This window comes from Solanum dulcamara, chromosome 5 (assembly GCF_947179165.1).
Source record: "Solanum dulcamara chromosome 5, daSolDulc1.2, whole genome shotgun sequence".
Taxonomy (NCBI): domain Eukaryota; kingdom Viridiplantae; phylum Streptophyta; class Magnoliopsida; order Solanales; family Solanaceae; genus Solanum; species Solanum dulcamara.
Window position 1 is genome coordinate 4,295,064 of NC_077241.1, and position 22,098 is coordinate 4,317,161.

A 22,098-nucleotide genomic window follows, 5' to 3' on the forward strand; every position below is an offset into this window, starting at 1 on the left:
ATAAGAATAACCGGAGTAGTATTTTTATACTACTAAAACTAAAACTATATTTGAGAAGAAGTATATAGAGAGAAGAAATGCTTAGGAAAGCTTGATGAATAAAATGAGGAAATAAGGTGGGTATTTATAGGTGGGAAAGAGGGACCTAACAATAAATAAAATAATTATAAAGAAAAATCTGAAAATTTAATGGAATATATTGATGTCATGGATGATGTTAAATGGAGGACAATTTATGTCATGCATGATGTCAAATGCATCTAGATGTTTCCATGGTAGGTAAGATGAGTTCTTTTTAACAGAATATTCATTTTCAAAGCTACGTTTGAATAAGATAAATTCCTTATTAGGATTTGGTTTCTTCATAAGAATTGTAGATATGGAAGTCTAGTTTCATATCGTTCAAGAATCAACCAATTTGGAGCAACCTACAGTGAGATATGTATTTTCTTCTATCAACACTCAATTCCGTCACAGCACTATATCTTGCAAAGATTAATTTATTTGACCTACTTATACTCCGAATTTGAAGTTATGTTCTTCATGAAAGTTGTAGGTAAGGATGTTGTGATTACCCAGAAATTTGAATCACCTAATTTGGACCAACCTATGAAACGTTATGCCCAAAATACAGAGGTTGTATTATTTTCGTCGAGAATTGAAATACCGACATACAACATTTTAGGGGTTGTTACAATTTTCAAACTCTCTCTCTCTCTCTCTCTCCTCTTTTATTCTTCCTACAAAACCACACTCATCAACAACTACAATAAAAGTTCAATACCTATACACTATAATTTCCTACACCTATAGTACCATTTTCAAACTCTTTCTCTCTCATCTCTAGTTCGTCCTAAAATAAACACACCCATAATATTTATTCTTTTTCTTCACTCTCTCCCTCACCCTCGCTATAAATAACACCAATTTTAACTCTTCTTCACTACTTTTATCCCTCTCCTTCACATTTCTCCATTAAAACCTACCAACAACCACCAAAATCCTCTCTTTTTTTCTAGCCAAACACACTTCATTTTTGGTGAGGTTTGAGCTTTCATTCTCAAATCTAATTAGACATAAATATTGCTTCACTTTGTTTTATGATTTTGTTGTCTTGTTGCTATGTTTTGTTGTATTTCCACGTATATTTTGTTCCGTTTCAGATTTGGACGGAGGGGTTCAAACTTCAGACATTGTTTTCTGTGTTTTTATGTTCTCCGGTGTTGAAGCACATACCGACTGATATACAATTCATGTATATCTGATATACAAGAAAACTGGTGGATGTATACGCTGATATATAGTGTATATACAGTTGTGATATACAACAGAATTAGGCCAAAAACTCAAAACACAGGTGGCCCAACAACTTAGTCCAGACGTACAGAAATTAAATGTCGGGCAATATTTTTATGTGTTATTTATTGTTTATTTATATTAATTCGGGTTATAATAATTTATTTACATATGTTATTTATACTTGTGTAGATATTAATTTTAATTTGTTTCAACTTAATTAGATCCCCCTAAAGATAAATCAATCCATGTTAATTTATTTTTTAAATGAATTTTTACCTTTACTTAGTCATTTGATAAACTATTTTTTACTTTTTTTTATACACATAAATATTATTTTCAAATGTTTAAGCTTGATCATTTTTCTAAAAACAAATAATTTTAAAGTCTTCATGACCTTTTAAATTAATATTTTCAAAAGTTAGCCAAATAATTTTTTAAATCGTCGGATAACCGTGCGTTAGCGGTCACTTTGAATGTTTAATACCTTCTCAAAGTGGAAATAAGAACATCATACATTTTTCTCTGAATTTTAAAGACTTAAATCTGTTAGGGTCTTTTAAATTAAGTTTTTCTTAATTACTTTAAAAAATTAAGTGATGAATCTACTTTTCTAAAATTAATTTTTTCTCTATAAAGTTGAAACAGTGTAGAACCTTTTTTTTGGTCAAAAAAAAAGTAGTGTGATTAGATATCTAGTAGTTGAACGTTTTTGTTTTTGGTAAAAAAAAAATGTAGTGTGATTGGATATCTAGTAGTGTAGGCTCCAACTTTCCCACACCACACATTTTTTTCAATAGAATAATCATCACTTACACATTTCTTTCTTGATGCAATTGGCACTCTATAAATCTCACATAAAATGCTTACCAAGAATACATACTTTTATTGCAATACATATTTCAAAATAACCAATCTGATTGTAGTTAGCACTCTAAATTCTATTAAACATCTCTTATAGTGAATAGCACCTATGGCACACAGCGAAAATTAGTAATACCTTCAATAGTAACATCTCATGAGACAAAACACCTTTCTAAAATAGATGATCAAGGGAGTACTCGTTTCCATGTTCCCATAATAATTTTTTACAAATAAAATTTATTAATGGAAGGCAAAGATCCAGCAAAAGTTATCAAAGATGAATTGTCGAAAACACTTGTGTTTTACTATCCATTAGCTGGTAGACTCATTGAAGGGCCTAATAAGAAGCTTATGGTAAATTGTAATAGTGAAGGAATTATGTTTATTGAAGCTGATGCTAATGTGGAGGTTGACAAATTAGGTGACTCTATTAAATCACCATGTCCATACTTAGAAGAGCTACTATATAATGAGCCAGGATCTGATGGGATTATTGGTTGTCCATTGATGTTAGTTCAGGTAAATAATATTCTATATAAATCTTCTTTATATTTTTTTAATTATTAAAAAAACTATTACACAAATGATTTATTAAATATTTTTTCTATGTATAGGTGACTCGTTTTATTCATGAAGTGAATGACTTGCAAAATGTCTATATGAAAGTTCAATAAAAATGTTAAAGGCATGTATGGTGGGTTGTTTTAAGATGTGTAGTTCGATGCATTTCCATCACTCTTATGCATACGAGTATTCTTTAAACGTAGTTGGAGGTCCTTGTGAATTGAACCCACCTAGTCTTCTTATATTGAATGATGATGTAAGGGCTTTTAATCAAAGAAAGGATTCAATGTGAAAGGACAATTCTCACATACTTGAATCAAATGAATTGTTTTAATGAGCTATTCCATCAATGAAGATGTGATGTCTAAAATTATGCAATGCCTATGTCATTATGATACCTAAATGTTATTCCGTGGAATTTGACCTAGCACCGCATGTAGCATGTAGATGGGGGCTCGACCTAAGGGGTCCTTAATTAAAGTCTCATGTTACATTAACTATGCGCCAACATAGGAGCCCTTGTAGGCTATTTTAGGCTAGTGGATCCACAATTAGCCATCAAGGTTAAAGTTATAGAACATTAAAGTTGACGGAGTCCTACCCATCAAGTAGACTCCCCGTGCCAACGTAGGAGGTTATGTTGGATTCCATGTAATAGCTGTCATGGTCTTAAATGTCGGTTAGGGTCACTTCTCCAAAAAAATGAATATTTTTAAAGCTTCCTATGATCATGTTTATTGCATGCATTCGCTTATGCATATTGCTTATTCATGTTTTTCTTATGTTCTTCATTTCATAGTATACTCATATACTTAGTACATTCAAAGTATTAACGCATACTTTTGCCTATATGATATCACCATGTAGGGTTCGACGCCGCTCCTCAATCTCCTCTACGTGGCTAACTCGTAGTAGTTTGAAGATTTGCTAGTGGTGAGTTCCTGTCACACCCCGGGAGGGTACCCTAGACGTAACTGGCACTCAAAAACCATTTCTGGCTTCCGAGCGAACCACATAGCCTGATCACACATCCGTTCATTCATTCAATCAGCGGAAGATAAAAGAATAAAGAGAATATTCGGTGGGTAACTCAACATCTGTCTAACTCAAAGAATAAAGGTCATGGGCCAATGATTCAACTCTAATGTTTGTCATTATAAAAAGTTTGACAAGAATAATTTAAGGAAAGAAATACTCAATCGACGCATCACTATCTAGTCTATGAAGCTTCTATCACTACTATCTACTTGTTGCCGATGACATGTTCATGGCTACCTCAAATAAAAATAAAAAGGGCTAACTCGAGGTAAGAATACACAAACGGTGTCCTCCGAATATAGGGGAGGACTCACCAATACGCTGAGTACAAATAGATCCCCAATGATGCTCCTATTGACGACCTCAAAAACCTGTCTCTGCATCATGAAACGATGGAGGCCAAATGGCGTTAGTACGTGGAATGTACTGGTATGTAAAATGGCAGAATAAAACATACCTCAAAGAAGAGTAACGTTGGTTCAAATATCTCAACTCAGGAAGATAAGCGGGACTCAAATAAAGCTTCGTAAATCTAAAGTAAGGATACAGTTTAGACAGAGACCAATCATCTCCCATACAATCCAACCCAATTAGGTATAATACAGTTCAACCAAATCATTTACAATTCATTCCCTTTCAATCATGTACACTCCGATTATATACACTCAACTCAACAATCAACTCAATAATCAAATCCAATCTAGTCACATACCATTCTATTCAATCCAATCACAATTCATCTATTCCAATCCGACCATATACAATCTACTCAACATTCAACTCAACAATTAGCTCAAAGGACTCAACTCAGTAAATATGCAAATTAAATTATGCAACGTTTTACAATTCAACTCAAAGGACTCAACTCAATAAATATGTAACAACTCACTCAAGTGTCCTAAGTCTAACAAGAAATAGTTTAGATAGGACTAACTCATATGTATATAGCAACTCACTCAACTTAACTGACTCAGAGTACTATCAAGACCTAAATGGGAGTTTCTCTTAACCGACAATCATCACTTATGAGCCAGTGAAAGTACAACAAACCGATATTGTTGTCGCGTCCGTTCATACTTTGCGAGGGTATGAACGAATCAACCAATCATGGATCCAATCCAACCAAGTCCTATAATGTCAGGACAAATCTCTCAGGGAAGCATCCGACTTTAACGGTTCAATCCCTCCTACGTATGGCAACATAGGTATTGGGTTCGAGTATGGACTATACTCTTGCCCAATTCGGTGCTCGATACTCCTCCCATGACTCCCTGCTCATAAAACTCCTCCAATCATCTCAAACAAGCCCTCACGGCTAGTTTCATGTGGTACATTGCCACCTCATCAACTTTGTTCTCATTTCAACTCAATCAAGCCTCATTGGACCTTCTTTCAAACCAACTCATCTCAAATCATCAAACTCTTCTCTTTAAAAATTTATACAATCTCAACTCAATGGATGCAGAAAATATTATGTACATTAAAATATAATTTCAACTCCTCAACTCAAACTCAAAATAGATACTTTAATGTAAAAATACTCAATTCATTTAAAGGCTCCTCATACTCAACTCATACTTAAACTCCTTTCTAAATCAAAGATGAAACTAATAATTCTTTAGACTCAAAATAGCGTGTAAATGGTTTATGACAAAAGGGTCACAAATAGTTTATTTAAAGCTCCTCCTCAAAAGATAATTTATTTTCAAAATATTCCTAAGACTCCAATCAACTTAAATTATGCACATCACATACCACAAAATCACATTAGACTCCAATCCACTTCATCACATAACATCCTCATCAATATACCCCTTCGTCAACTATTCTACATATATTAAATAAGTATCATTCACATCATCACTCACATCGTCAGCAAAACATCATCATCATATATTATCATTTACATTATCATCAAACATTATCATCACATCATTGTCAAGTATCATCATCACATCAATCATCAAACATCTACTCCAAAATCCATATTTTTGTCCTATGTTCATTTTATAGAAGCAAAGGGACATTCTTAACTAATCAATTCATTCTTTTCATTCCAATCAATACATATATATACACACAACTATCCATCTCAACCTCAAGACATTTATGACAAGAAATCTCCTCTTGGGTACATGTGAATAAAACATGAACTCATACTCTCAACAAAATTCAACTCAAGAATGTCGTCAATACCTATAAATCTATATACAAAGATACATTTATAGTTAATAATATGAAAAATAACTATTTAGCAACTCAAGTCATTAAAATTATCAATCAACCATTTGTATCTAAAAACATTCCATAGTTTAGGGAAAACTTTCAAGAAAACCTTTCTAGAAGGTGCAACTCTTTCACAACTCCTAACCAACACATCTATGGGCATATGGAAGAACTCAATCCATATTTTAGGTTAGACTTACATACCTTAGTGAAGACTTGAAGAAAACCTTGTGGTTGGGTCTTCAATGGAGGACTCAAATCTTGAAGCTTTTGGACTCTTTTTGTTGGAAATGGAGAAGTAGAAGAAGAAGAGAGAGAAGCTCCTAGGGATCTTTAGAGAGAGAGTGAGGCTGCAAAATGTGCTACCAAAAGACCAAGGGTAACATATATATAATTTGGGTAAGTTCCCAAATTGCCCTTCCTCAAAAGTTCTGAAAAATAGGCAAAAACGCACCTGGTGCAATAGTGGCGCGTCGCGCCATTGCAGCGCCAAGCCAATTATGCCTAAAACCTGCACACCTCGCAGTAGCGCACTGCGCCAGAGACCGAACTACTGAGGCATGTTTCTGGCGCGATAGTGGCGCGTCGCGCCCTTACAGCGCCAAGGCCATTGTTCTGAGTTCTGGGAATTTGGCCTTAAAAAACCTACACAACTTTTAGGGGCGCGTCGCGCCAGGGGCCAAACTACTGAGGCATGTTCCTGGCGCGATAGTGGCGCATCGCGCCACTACGGCGCCAAGCCCAGATTTCCAGTAGTTGAACCCCAGGCCTAAAAATCTCTGTTGTGCTCGCTCATCTTAGGATCGCCGTATCTTTCGACTCCGAACTCCAAAATTTACATTCTTGGTGGCGTTGGAAAGAAGACTCGACGACCATAATTTTAATAGGTCATGGGCTACCCAGATCGTCATATATCAAAAGATAGGGTCGTTAGAAGTCAACCCCTCATGCAAACTCCTCCTCAAATGTAGCCACGACGAACCTTTTGGCTTGATTTGGTCCTAGGGATCCTTCATGACCCCACATCACCTCTAACTCTCTTTAATTACTTAGGAAATCATCCTAACTCATGTGAAAAATTTCAAGTCCTCCGGTCCGAGTCTACACTCACGTGAAGAAATATTCGAATCTTAGCGAAAAAAATTATGGGGTGTCACAGTTCTCATGTTCCGGGAATAACATCCCTTTTATTCTAAACTTTGGTTATGTAGAATAGTAAGACTTTTATGTCACACCCCGATAGGGTACCCTAGGCGTGGCCGTCACTCAGAAACCATCTCTAGCTTCCGAGAGAACCACTTGGTCTCATTACTCATTTGTTCATCAGTGGAAGACTTAAGAATACTAATGTCGGCTTGTCATCATCAATATTAAAAGAAAAAAATGATAATTCTTAGAAGAAGTAGTTTTTAAGAAGAACTACTCGGATTACATCATCAAACTCTGTAGAAGAAGAATTATTTCATTTAGAATTCAAGATTTGGATAAAACTCAACTATAACTCAATTATAATAAATTTAAATATTGGCGCATGGACGAACTCAATCCAATGCTATGAAAGCCTTACATACCTTAAATCGGAAGCTTTACTTCGAATCGGAACACTCTTGGACCCCTAGCCTTTTCTTCTGGCCGGTTTGTTTTGTGTACTACCCAGAGTATAAGAATCACCGGAGTACTATTTTTATACTACTAAAACTAAAACTATATTTAAGAAGGAGTAAAAAAGTATATAGAGAGAAGAGTTGCTTAAGAAAGATTGGTGAATAAAATGAGGAAATAAGGTGGGTATTTATAGGTGTGGAGGAGGGACCTAACAATAAATAAACATAATCATAAAGGATGATCTTGAAAATTCAATGAAGAATTTTGATGTCATGGATGATGTCAAATGGTTCTAGATCTTTCTATGGTAGGTGAGATGAAATCTCTTTTAACGGAATATCTGTTTTCGAAGCTGCGTTTGAATAAGATAAATTCCTTATTAGGATTTGGTGTCTTTATAAGAATTGTAGATATGGAAGTCTAGTTTCAGTTAGTTCAAGAATCATCCAATTTGGAGCATTCTACATCGAGATATGAATTTTATTCTACAAACACTCCATTCCGTCACAGCACTATGTCTTGCAAAGATCAATTTATTTGATCTACTTAAAATTTGAATCTTAAGATATGTTCTTCATAAAAGTTGTAGGTAATGATGTTGTGGTTATTCAAAAATTTGAATCACCTAATTTGGACCAACCTATGAAAAGTTATGCCTAAATTACTTTAGGCATGAGAGAACATAATCAAAATACTTTTAGAACATGATCAAAATACATTTAGAACATGATCAAAATTCTTTAGAACATGATCAAAATACTTTTAGAACATGATCAAAATACTTTAAAACATGTTCAAAATCTTTAGGCATGAGAGAACATGATCAAAATACTTTTAGAGCATGATCAAAATACTTTAGAACATGATCAAAATACTTTAGAACATGCCTTCATATAAGGACTTTTGATAAATCAACAATTTAATGCATTTAAAAGCCAATATAAGTTAATATAAGATAGGTAATTAAATTTCATATATTTAATAATCTATGCATTTGGAATTATGATATGAAAATTGTAACAACCCCTAAAATGTTGTATGTCGGTATTTCAATTCTCGACAAAAATAATACAACCTTTGTATTTTGGGCATAACTTTTCATAGGTTGGTCCAAATTAGGTGATTAAAATTTCTGGGTAATCACAACGTCCTTACCTACAACTTTAATGAAGAACATAACTTCAAATTCGGAGTATAAGTAGGTCAAATAAATTAATCTTTGCAAGATATAGTGTTGTGACGGAATTGAGTGTTGATAGAAGAAAATTCATATCTCACTGTAGGTTGCTCCAAATTGGTTGATTCTTGAACGATATGAAACTAGACTTCCATATCTACAATTCTTATGAAGAAACCAAATCCTAATAAGGAATTTATCTTATTCAAACGTAGCTTTGAAAATGAGTATTCTGTTAAAAAGAACTCATCTTACCTACCATGGAAACATCTAGATGCATTTGACATCATGCATGACATAAATTGTCCTCCATTTAACATCATCCATGACATCAATATATTCCATTAAATTTTCAGATTTTTTTTTATAATTATTTTATTTATTGTTAGGTCCCTCTTTCCCACCTATAAATACCCACCTTATTTCCTCATTTTATTCATCAAGCTTTCCTAAGCATTTCTTCTCTCTATATACTTCTTCTCAAATATAGTTTTAGTTTTAGTAGTATAAAAATACTACTCCGGTTATTCTTATACTCCGGGTAGTACACAAAACGCTCCGGCGAGGAGAAAAGGCTAGGGATCCAAGAGTATTCCAATTCGGAGTAAACCTTCGGATTTAAGGTATGTAAGACTTTCATAGCATTGGATTGAGTTCGTCCATGCGCCCAATATTTAAATTTATTATAATTGAGTTATAGTTGAGTTTTATTCAAATCTTGAATTCTAGATGAATTAATTCTTCTTCTATTGAGTTTGATATATTTATGCATTAATATTATTATTATTGTTATCTCTCATATTATTGGAATTATTGTTCATGGCTACTTCCCCATGAATTCTAATTGATTTGATGTTCATGAATATTTTTACATATGTTTTGAGTAAAGATATTGGCTTTTTATTATTTTTATTGATAAAAAGAGAGTTATATGAATTAATACTATATATGTATTTTATTGAGTTTTGAAAGAGTAAAAGAGTTGAATTTGAATGAATTTGAGAAAAATGATATTTTGAGCAAGATGTTTTGTTGAGATGTAAATGATGTTTTTGGAAGTTAATGATTGATGAACATGAAATAAGATGAGTTTGATGATTTAAATTAAAGTCCAATGAGACTAGATGATGAGTTTAATATGAGCACATATTTTGGGAGTAGTATTGAGCACCGAGTTGGGTAAGAGTTTAATTGACTCAAACCCCAGAACTACGTAGCCAGCGTAGGATGGAGGTTATGCCTCTTAAGTCCCAAAAAGAGGACTTTGATGAATGGATCCAAGATGGTGATGTCCTTTACCCTGGCAAGGTATTGGATGGATGTGGCAACGACATCGCTTCGTTGTATCATCGCTAGCTCATAAGTGATGGTTGTCGGTTAGAGAAACTCCCAACTGAGTAAGCATTGCTTATTACTATTATTTTTATTATTATATTTTAAACTTGCATTACATATTCATGTTGAGATGATGTTGAGTTCTGAGCTGAGTTTTCTTGAGAGGAGTTTCTTGATATCTGTCCTTACCTTCCTGCCATTTTACATACTCGTACATTCTACGTACTGACGTCATTCGACCTGCATCATTTTATGATGCAGATACAGGTGTTAGAGATCCTCAACAGGCGCATCGTTGAAGATCATTTCTTTTCAGCTATTTGGTGAGTCCTTCTTATATTCGAAGGAGCTCCTTATCCTTTTATTATTGTTGAGTGTGATGTTTCTTTTGAGGTAGCCATGGACATGTCATTGGCACCATCTAAGAGTATTAGAGGCTTCATAGACAGAGTCTGATGATGTAATCGGAGTAGTTCTCCTTAGAAACTACTTCTTATAATAATTATCTATTTTTCCTTTGATTATGACAAGCCCACATTAGTATTCTTAAGTCTTCCGCTGATGAATAAATAAGAAATGAGACCAAGTGGTTCTCTCGGAAGCCAAAAATGGTTTCTGAGTGCCGACCACGCCTAGGGTACCCTCTCGGGGCGTGACAAACTTGGTATCAGAGCACAGAGTTCAAGAGTCCTAGGGTGTCTATGAAGCCGTGTCTAGTAGAGTCTTGTTTATAGGTGTGTCGTGCACCACACTTATAATCAGGAAGCTATAGGACATTAGGAATTATTTCACTTCTTTCATAATCTGAGTTCGTGCGATAGAGTTTAACTCTATAAAAGCTTTCTTTCTAATTCGTGCGTTTACACGTTTCAGACATGCCTCCTAAACGTTTAGCTAGTCAGAGGAACGCTCCCAGCACTGAGGTTCCACAGTCAGTGATGCCTCCACGGAGAACTAGGGGCCGACCTGCAAGGTCTATTGAGGTACCCTAAGTACCTACTGTTCAGACCACTCCTACTTCTGAGGATGATTTTCGAGGAGCGATTGCTATGCTCACCCAGTTGGTGGCTGCTCGAAATAGTAGCCAGAGTTCACCAACTCCTAGCTCTAGTTATCAAGAGCCGTCTGCTGCCACAAGGATCAGAGATTTTCTGAGAATGAATCCACCGGTCTTCACGGGTTCTAACGTTGATGAAGACCCCCAAAATTTCATTGATGAGATGTGGAAGATACTAAAAGCGATGCATGCTACAGAGATTGAGGGTGTTGAGTTGGTGTCTTATCAACTCAAGGATGTGGCAAATGTCTGGTATAACCAGTGGGAAGAAAGTAGAGGTGAGGATGCAGAGCCTACTCTTTGGGATGAGTTTGAAAGAGCATTTCTTGATAACTTTTTTCCCCAAGAGCTACGTGAAGCAAAAATTGAGGAGTTTGTGAACCTCAAGCAAGAGAGTATGACTGTGAAAGAATATAGTTTGAAGTTTATTCAATTGTCCAAATATGCCCCAGAAATGATTCCCCATATGAGGTCTAAGATGAGGAAGTTTGTCTCTGTCCTAGGCAAACATGTAAAGAAAGAATGTAAGGCAATGCTAATGATTTCTGACATGGATTTTTCTAGATTGATGGTGTATGCTCAGCAGGTTGAGGATGATAAGAAAAAGGACCGAGAAGAACACCTAAGCAAGAAGGCTAAGTCTGCTGGGCATGAGAATGAGCAGAAGCAAGGGAAGGGTAACAAGTCTTTCTTTCAGAAAAGGTCTTCCAATTATGCACCTTCCCCAACAAATACTTTTACACCTAATACCAGGTATGATCAAAGATCTCTAAGTCACCAAAACTTCCGATCTCAAGGTTCTCAGTCCCAATTAAGTATGGCTCAAGGTTCTAGAGGGAAACCACCATGTGCTAGATGTGGAAGGCTCCATTTGGGAGAGTGTCGTGTGGGCACCAATGCTTGCTACAGATGTGGAAAGATAGGTCACTTCCAGAATGAGTGTCCTTCAAAGAGGTAGGGAGATGGAAGTAGTAGAGCTCAGTTTTCTTCTGCAGCTCCACAGAATAAAGGTAATCATAGAGGTGCAGCTTCAAGTACAGGTGGGGGAATCAACCGTCTGTATGCTATGGGTAGTCGCCAAGACCAAGAAAATGCACCCGATGTTGTTACCGGTATGCTCCGAGTCCTTTCTTTTGATGTGTATGCATTACTTGATCCGGGTGCTACATTATCTTTTGTGACTCCTTACTTGGCTAGTAAATTTGAGATCCTTCCTGAGTGTCTTCTTGAGCCTTTCAGTGTGTCTACTCCTGTTGGTGATTCTATCTTAGCTGAGAGGGTCTATAGAAATTGTACTGTGTCAATCTATCATAGGGATACCATGGCTGACTTAGTTGAGTTGGACATGGTTGATTTTGATGTGATTCTTGGTATGGACTGGCTTTATTCTTGTTATGCTTCGGTTGATTGTAGGACCCGAATTGTCAAGTTTCAATTTCCAAATGAGCCTATCTTAGAGTGGAAGGGGAATTCTGTAGTGCCTAGGGGTAAATTTATTTCCTACCTTAAGGCCAGAAAATTAATCTCTAAGGGATGTATATATCATATAGTTCGAGTCAAAAATATTAATGATCAGACTCCATCTCTTGAGTCAGTTCCCATTGTGAATGAGTTTCCTGAAGTCTTTCCTGAGGATCTACCCGGAATTCCTCCTGATAGAGAGATAAACTTTGGTATTGATATCCTTCCTGATACACAACCTATCTCTATTCCTCCTTATAGGATGGATCCTGCTGAGTTGAAAGAGTTGAAAGAACAACTGAAAGACCTCCTAGATAAGGGGTTTATTAGGCCAAGTGTCTCACCTTGGGGCGCTCCTGTCCTATTCGTGCGAAAGAAAGATGGGTCCCTTAGAATGTGCATTGATTACCGACAACTAAACAAGGTCACTATTAAAAACAAGTACCCTCTCCCCAGAATAGATGATTTATTTGACCAACTTCAAGGTGCCACATGTTTCTCTAAGATAGACCTCAAATCAGGCTATCACTAGTTGAAAGTGAGAGAATGTGACATCCCGAAGACGGCTTTTCGAACCCGCTATGGTCATTTTGAGTTTCTTGTTATGTCCTTTGGATTGACAAATGCTCCAGCAGCTTTTATGGACCTCATGAACCGAGTATTCAAGCCATACCTAGATACGTTTGTAATTGTCTTCATCGATGATATTTTGGTCTACTCTAGAAGTAAGAGTGAGCATGCTAATCACCTTAGGGTTGTACTTCAAACTCTTAAGAAGAAGGAGTTGTATGCTAAGTTTTCAAAGTGTGAGTTTTGGCTTGAGTCTGTAGCATTCCTAGGTCATATTATATCTGGGGATGGAATCCAAGTTGATACTCAAAAGATTGAGGCAGTTAAGAACTGGCCCCGACCCACCTCTCCAACCGACATAAGGAGTTTCTTAGGTTTGGCTGGTTACTACAGGAGGTTTGTTGAGGGATTTTCATCCATATCCTCACCATTGACTAAGCTGACTCAGAAGAAGGCTAAGTTTCAATGGTCTGATGCTTGTGAGAAAAGTTTTCAAGAGTTGAAAGCTAGATTGACTACTGCTCCAGTACTATCCCTACCCGAAGGAACAGATGGTTTTGTAATCTATTGTGATACTTCAAGAGTTGGGTTGGGATGTGTATTGATGCAAAAAGGTAAGGTCATTGCCTATGCCTCCAGGCAGCTTAAGACTCATGAGAGGAACTACCCCACTCATGACCTTGAGTTGGCAGCTGTGGTATTTGCTCTTAAGATTTGGCGTAACTATCTTTATGGTGTACATGTGGATGTGTTCACAGACCATAAGAGCTTACAGTATGTATTCAGCCAGAAGGAGTTGAATTTGAGGCAAAGGAGATGGCTAGAGTTGCTCAAGAATTATGACATGAGCATTCTCTACCACCCAGGTAAAGCAAATGTAGTTGCTGATGCTTTTAGCAGGTTATCTATGGGGAGTACAACTCATGTGGAAGAGGAAAAGAAGGAGTTGGCAAAGGAAGTGCATAGACTTGCGCGTTTGGGAGTTCAACTTATTGACTCTAGTGAGGGTGGTACAATAGTACGAAATGGAGCCGAATCATCTCTAGTTGCAGAGGTGAAAGAAAAGCAAGATCAGGACCCCATTCTTCTTCAACTGAAGGATGAGGTTCATAAGCAGAAGGTAATGGCTTTTACCAAAGGGGGAGATGGAGTGTTGACATATCAAGAAAGATTATGTGTTCCAAGTGTTGATGGTATTAGGGAGAGAATCATGAAAGAAGCCCATAATTCTAAGTATTCCATCCATCCAGGTTCAACAAAGATGTATCATGACTTGAGAGAAGTATACTGGTGGAGTGGAATGAAGAGAGATATAGAAGAGTTTGTGTCCAAGTGCCCAAATTGCCAACAAGTTAAAGTTGAGCACCAAAGGCCTTGTGGAGTGGCTCAGAATATAGAGATACCGGAATGGAAGTGGGAAATGATCAATATGGACTTCATTACCGGTTTACCACGAACCCGCAAACAACATAACTCTATTTGGGTGATTGTGGATAGGATGACCAAATCGGCCCATTTCTTGCCGGTTAAGACTACGAACACTGCAGAGGATTATGCCAAACTGTATCTTAGAGAGATTGTTAGACTGCATGGAGTTCCTTTGTCTATCATCTCTGATAGGGGAGCTCAATTTACTGCTCAGTTTTGGAAATCATTTCAGAAGGGCTTGGGTTCAAGAGTGAACCTTAGTACTGTTTTTCATCCGCAAACAGATGGCCAGGCAGAGCGTACGATACAGACTTTGGAGAATATGTTAAGAGCCTGTGTTATTGACTTCAAAGGTAATTGGGATGATCATTTACCTCTTATTGAGTTTGCATACAATAATAGTTTCCATTCGAGTATTCAAATGGCTCCTTATGAAGCTCTGTATGGGAGGAGATGTAGATCACCAATTGGTTGGTTTGAAGTTGGTGAAGCTGAGTTGATTGGACCAGACTTGGTTCACCAAGCTATGGAGAAGGTGAAAACCATACAAGAGAGGTTGAGGACTGCTCAAAGTCGCCAAAAATCCTACACTGATGTTAGAAGAAGAGATTTAGAGTTCGAAGTGTACGATTGGGTATACTTGAAAGTTTCACCCATGAAGGGTGTGATGAGATTTGGAAAGAAAGGGAAGCTTAGTCCCCGCTACATTGGTCCTTATCAGATTATGAGGAGGGTAGGTAACGTAGCCTATGAATTGGAGTTGCCTCCAGAATTAGCTGCTATTCATCCCGTGTTTCACATCTCTATGCTTAAGAAGTGTTTGGGAGATCCTTCACTTGTTGTCCCAGCTGAAAGCATTGGGGTGAAAGAGAGTTTGAGTTATGAAGAGATTCCAGTTCAAATTCTTGATCGTCAGGTTCGCAAATTAAGAACTAAGGAAGTGGCATCTGTCAAAGTCCTATGGCGAAATCAATTTGTTGAAGAGGCTACATGGGAAGCTGAAGAAGATATGAAGGCTAACTATCCTCATCTATTTAGACCTTCTGATAACGATATTCAAGGTAATATTCCTTACTTCTACCTTTGAGTCGATGTTTATTCTTGAGTTTGAGTCATTAACCATTTGAGTATCGGAGTTGATGTATTGATGATATTCATTCTTTATGTATCCTATTTTCATCTTCATTCGAGGACGAATGATCCCAAGGGGGAGATATTGTAACAACCCCTAAAATGTTGTATGTCGGTATTTCAATTCTCGACAAAAATAATACAACCTTTGTATTTTGGGCATAACTTTTCATAGGTTGGTCCAAATTAGGTGATTCAAATTTCTGGGTAATCACAACATCCTTACCTATAACTTTAATGAAGAACATAACTTCAAATTCGGAGTATAAGTAGGTCAAATAAATTAATCTTTGCAAGATATAGTGTTGTGACGGAATTGAGTGTTGATAGAAGAAAATTCATATCTCACTGTAGGTTGCTCCAAATTGGTTGATTCTTGAACGATATGAAACTAGACTTCCATATCTACAATTCTTATGAAGAAACCAAATCCTAATAAGGAATTTATCTTATTCAAACGTAGCTTTGAAAATGAGTATTCTGTTAAAAAGAACTCATCTTACCTACCATGGAAACATCTAGATGCATTTGACATCATGCATGACATAAATTGTCCTCCATTTAACATCATCCATGACATCAATATATTCCATTAAATTTTCAGATTTTTTTTTATAATTATTTTATTTATTGTTAGGTCCCTCTTTCCCACCTATAAATACCCACCTTATTTCCTCATTTTATTCATCAAGCTTTCCTAAGCATTTCTTCTCTCTATATACTTCTTCTCAAATATAGTTTTAGTTTTAGTAGTATAAAAATACTACTCCGGTTATTCTTATACTCCGGGTAGTACACAAAACGCTCCGGCGAGGAGAAAAGGCTAGGGATCCAAGAGTATTCCAATTCGGAGTAAACCTTCGGATTTAAGGTATGTAAGACTTTCATAGCATTGGATTGAGTTCGTCCATGCGCCCAATATTTAAATTTATTATAATTGAGTTATAGTTGAGTTTTATTCAAATCTTGAATTCTAGATGAATTAATTCTTCTTCTATTGAGTTTGATATATTTATGCATTAATATTATTATTATTGTTATCTCTCATATTATTGGAATTATTGTTCATGGCTACTTCCCCATGAATTCTAATTGATTTGATGTTCATGAATATTTTTACATATGTTTTGAGTAAAGATATTGACTTTTTATTATTTTTATTGATAAAAAGAGAGTTATATGAATTAATACTATATATGTATTTTATTGAGTTTTGAAAGAGTAAAAGAGTTGAATTTGAATGAATTTGAGAAAAATGATATTTTGAGCAAGATGTTTTGATGAGATGTAAATGATGTTTTTGGAAGTTAATGATTGATGAACATGAAATGAGATGAGTTTGATGATTTAAATTAAAGTCCAATGAGACTAGATGATGAGTTTAATATGAGCACATATTTTGGGAGTAGTATTGAGCACCGAGTTGGGTAAGAGTTTAATTGACTTAAACCCCAGAACTACGTAGCCAGCGTAGGATGGAGGCTATGCCTCTTAAGTCCCAAAAAGAGGACTTTGATAAATGGATCCAAGATGGTGATGTCCTTTACCCTGGCAAGGTATTGGATGGATGTGGCAACGACATCGCTTCGTTGTATCATCGCTAGCTCATAAGTGATGGTTGTCGGTTAGAGAAACTCCCAACTGAGTAAGCATTGCTTATTACTACTATTTTTATTATTATATTTTAAACTTGCATTACATATTCATGTTGAGATGATGTTGAGTTTTGAGCTGAGTTTTCTTGAGAGGAGTTTCTTGATATCTGTCCTTACCTTCCTGCCATTTTAAATACTCGTACATTCCACGTACTGACGTCATTCGACCTGCATCATTTTATGATGCAGATACAGGTGTTAGAGATCCTCAACAGGCGCATCGTTGAAGATCATTTCTTTTCAGCTATTTGGTGAGTCCTTCTTATATTCGAAGGAGCTCCTTATCCTTTTATTATTGTTGAGTGTGATGTTTCTTTTGAGGTAGCCATGGACATGTCATTGGCACCATCTAAGAGTATTAGAGGCTTCATAGACAGAGTCTGATGATGTAATCGGAGTAGTTCTCCTTAGAAACTACTTCTTATAATAATTATCTATTTTTCCTTTGATTATGACAAGCCCACATTAGTATTCTTAAGTCTTCCGCTGATGAATAAATAAGAAATGAGACCAAGTGGTTCTCTCGGAAGCCAAAAATGATTTCTGAGTGCCGGCCACGCCTAGGGTACCCTCTCGGGGCGTGACAAAAAATCCATAAAGTTTCATGCTTGAATTAAATAGAAAACTTTTATAATTTATTTGGACTTCATGAAAGAAAGGATCCATGAATCAATAATATTTATGAGGTGTTACATTTTATTAAAGCATTTTCGTGACACTTATATTGAGGGTGAGCTAGGGACATGTCTTTGCCCCCGTCAAGTCTATTAGTAGAGGTATGTTTGGACATAAATGGATAAACGTTTTTATTTTCGCTTATTATTATTCATCATTACCAATGAAATGCTTAATGAAATGCTTAATGAATGCTAAGAGGCTTGGGTGAGGTACCTTCGGGTGTCTCATTCGTCGTGTCGCATCTAGGCCCTAGGCTTGGGTCGTGACATTATTGGTTATCCATTGATGTTAGTTCAGGTAAATAATATTCTATATAAATCTCCTTTATATTTTTTTAATTATTAAAAAAAAACTATTACACAAAAGATTTATTAAATATTTTTTCTATGTATAGGTGACTCGTTTTAGGTGTGGTCGATTTGCTGTTGGATTCAGAGTTAATCACACTATAATAGATGCTTATGGATTGAAAATATTTCTAAATGCATTAAGTGAATTAATTCAAGGAGCTTTAACACCTTCTATATTACCTGTATGGCAAAGGGATGTCCTAAGTGCTAGATCATCACCATACATTACATGTACTCACCAAGAGTTTGATGAGCAAATTGAATCAAGAATTGCATGGGAATCTATTGAAGACAAGTTAATACAACAATCATTTTTCTTTGGAAATAAGGAGATTGAAGCCATTAAAAAATAAGTTTCTTCAAATTGTGGATGTACAAAATTCAAGTTATTAACGTATCTTTATTTTAGAATATATATGGTAGCAATAATACATGTATCTAGATATATCTGAATTGAAATTTGATATGAAATTATCAATTAATGAGACAATATGTAATTATTTCAAACTAGTAAATATGGTAGGAAAATTTATGTAATTAGATAATTTTTCCAACTTAATATTGCTAAAAAGAAAAAGAAAAAACTACACAAAATAGACCCAATTATGAAACTATTTACCTAAAAAGGATTAAACCCAAACTATTTATTCTTAATGGACTCATGACCCAAACTATTTACCTTCTTACCACACTTTCTCCTTTCTTATTTCACGCATGACATCAGCATCACTGCTATGAATTAATTCTCTATGATACCCTATCGGTATAATATAGGATTAGGCTCTTTTTTAAAAAAATAAAAATGACACAATTAACAGAAAAATTATTAAAATCACAATCTTATTTATTAAACTCTAAACTAGTAGAAAATATATTCTTTGTGATACTCCGTCAGTATACTAATACCATAATGGTATCATATAGGACTGAGTTTAATCCCCTGCGATATTTCATCGATATATTAATATCATATCGGTATCATATAGGGTGGGTGCTTACATCAGCATGATATATTAATACACTCTAGTTTGCAATATTACATAACTTACCATATTTTTGTGCGTCCAAATGTCAAAATTAGGTGTAATTTATTTTAGATACAATGTATCAAAGTGAAATTGCTTGTATAAAGGATATATAACAAATCTCGCTCACATCCCTCGCCTCTCTCCCATCTCACTCGCCACTATGGATCTGGTATCTCAAATACATGAAAATCACGGCAGATACATACATATACATGTATCTAGTGTAATTCATGTGTATCTGGGATACCTACGAATCTCGTTTGCCTCTCTCCTTATTTTAATGTATCTGATAGCAAAAATACACGTATTTAAGTGAATCTTGCTCGATATATGATAGAAAACTCTTAATTAATGATAAAGTACATAATATTTTTAAAATATCGATAATAATAGTAAATATGAAAGTAAAGTATGTGTACTTATATAGTTTTTTCTATTTTTTTAATGGCCAAATTTGATGTTTTTACCAAACTATTTTTCCCACGGGACATCTTATTAAAAGTCCACTTCACCATATGAATGAAGAGTACATTAAATTAGTAACAAATTTAATAATTATTAAAGGGTGATCAGAGTTGACAAAATAATAAATTTTTAATGTCTCAAATAATAGATATGTTGGATTAGATGAATTTGATTTTGGATGGGAAAAGGCCATTTTTGGAGGGGTTCCAAAAGCTATATCTTTTATTAGCTTTTGTGTGCCTGTTAAAAATGACAAGGGAGAAAAATGTGTTTTAGTAGCTATATTTTTTTTTTTTTTTTTTATGGGAACAGACCCTACACGAGGCTCCCACCTCTCGTGCACAGTCAGGGGTTGAGCAACACCCCCAAGCCTTAACATAAATAATCAAAATAAAATACAAGGAGGGGGACATAAACCTTACCTCCGATCCTATGGTGGTTCATAAGTCGGCTAACCTATTAAGGTCGGCTAACTCATCCCCGATACAAAAAGAGACTAACTATAACTAGAAAGCATTAAACCTGTGAGAGGACTCCTCTCGGTACAAATCAACTAAGAAAGCATAAATGAGGGAGACTCTCCCCTTCCATGAGAATACAAGAAAGTAGCCTACACTAGTCCTATTCAAGAACAAGTATACGAACCTTCTATCTCGCATGGGTTGGGGAAATTCTTTTCATCTTTGCTCTTTTTAGACATGTCGTACCAAGTAGGTCCAAGGAAAGTTGCAGCAACACCAATCGTAGCCAAGTTGGGAAAATTAGAGATAAACATGTTCAAGAAGGTTGTTTTATCCTTTTTAATCTTCTTCTCCTGAAGCTTGCCATTCCTATCTTGTCTAGCTTTATGTAGCCCTTGGTTTCTTGTGGAAGTTGTTGAAGGTTGTAGAAGTGTTGTGTATTATCAAGTGTATGGCTGTACTTAGATAATGTATCAGCTGGAAAATTTGCTTCCCGAAAAACATGTTTGCATTGGAAGTATTCTAGCAGTTGGACCAGTTGTTGGAGTTCATTAACGTAGTTTTGAATGTTCCAGGGTGGTTTGATGTCCAGATTCAGCCACTTGATCACAAGTTCCGAATCTACTTCCAATATTACTCTATTATAACCATGTTGAATGCACCAATTAATGCCAACACTGGTTGCCTGCACTTCCGCTTGATTATTTGTTCCAACTCCCAAAGGAGAGGCAAAAGCATATATCAGATTACCCTTATGGCCCCTTACTATGCCTCCTGCTCCTATTTTTCCTGGGTTGCCTATGGCACTCCCATCTGTGTTAAGTTTAACTATGTTAGAGGGGGTTTGAGCCATTTAACCTGGGTTACTTTTATGTCATGCTTACAGTTTTCTATCCAAATAATTAGATCTTTCCAAGCTGGTGGCCATTGGATATATGGAAAAACTGTGGTAATAAGCATGTATATTTCTTTGATTATATTGAACTTCACCCTAGTAGTACTAGATTTCTTTCCTCCATATTTACTTGCACACATGTTCTTCTAGACATTCCAGCAAATAAATATAGGGAGGGCTTGCAACATGAGTTTATGTACAGCATTGTTTGGTTTGTAGGTCCACCATCTCATCAAGATGTCTCTAATGGAGTTGTGGTCCTGCCTGATTCCCCCCCAGTTAGAGAAATATGTCCAGATGTGTTTAGCAAAGCTTCCAGAGACAAATATGTGATCTATGTTGTCCAAACCAGGCCTGTAGCAGCATGAGCACTCTGCAGTTTCTCTCCCAAAAGAAATCAGTTTATCATTGGTTGGCAGTTTGTGTCTCAATGCTCTCCAAAGCAAGAATGAAGCCTTGAAAGGGATGTTAGTATGCCATGTCATCCTATCTATCAATGTCTTGTTTTTTTTCTTTCTCACATTTTCCCAAGCTGATTTACAAGTGAAATTTCCATGTGATTGCAGCTTCCATTGAGCTTGATCTAATGTGTTTTGTTGGTACATGATTTTAGTATTGAGAATTGTGTGTATCATGTGTTGAGGGGCCTGTTGCCTGATTTTCTCTTCATTCCATTTTCCATTTGTCAAGAACATGGAGACAGTGGAGTTGTTGAATCTTGGAATATATTCATAGTGATTGGCTAGAGGGTCAATACCCAGCCAATCATCCCACCAGAAACTGCAGTTCCCTGAACATAAGGTCTACTTAATGT

General features: G+C 35.8%; 1 protein-coding gene across 1 annotated transcript; it reads left to right on the forward strand.

Moving 5' to 3' along the window:
• The first annotated feature begins 2,278 nt into the window (after positions 1 to 2,278).
• LOC129889995 (alcohol acyl transferase 2-like) lies at positions 2,279 to 18,788 on the forward strand. The gene is made up of 2 exons (XM_055965484.1): positions 2,279 to 2,679; positions 18,480 to 18,788. Exons 1-2 carry the CDS (start codon positions 2,404 to 2,406, stop codon positions 18,786 to 18,788), a joined length of 585 nt encoding a protein of 194 aa, XP_055821459.1. The 5' UTR covers positions 2,279 to 2,403.
• The last annotated feature ends 3,310 nt before the right edge of the window (positions 18,789 to 22,098 follow it).

Excerpts from the sequence above, each read along its gene's own strand:
- LOC129889995 (XM_055965484.1), top strand. The coding sequence starts at position 2,404 with ATGGAAGGCAAAGATCCAGCAAAAGTTATCAAAGATGAATTGTCGAAA. Across the intron at positions 2,680-18,479 it reads GTCCATTGATGTTAGTTCAG|GTGACTCGTTTTAGGTGTGG; the intron begins GTAAATAATATT and ends TTCTATGTATAG.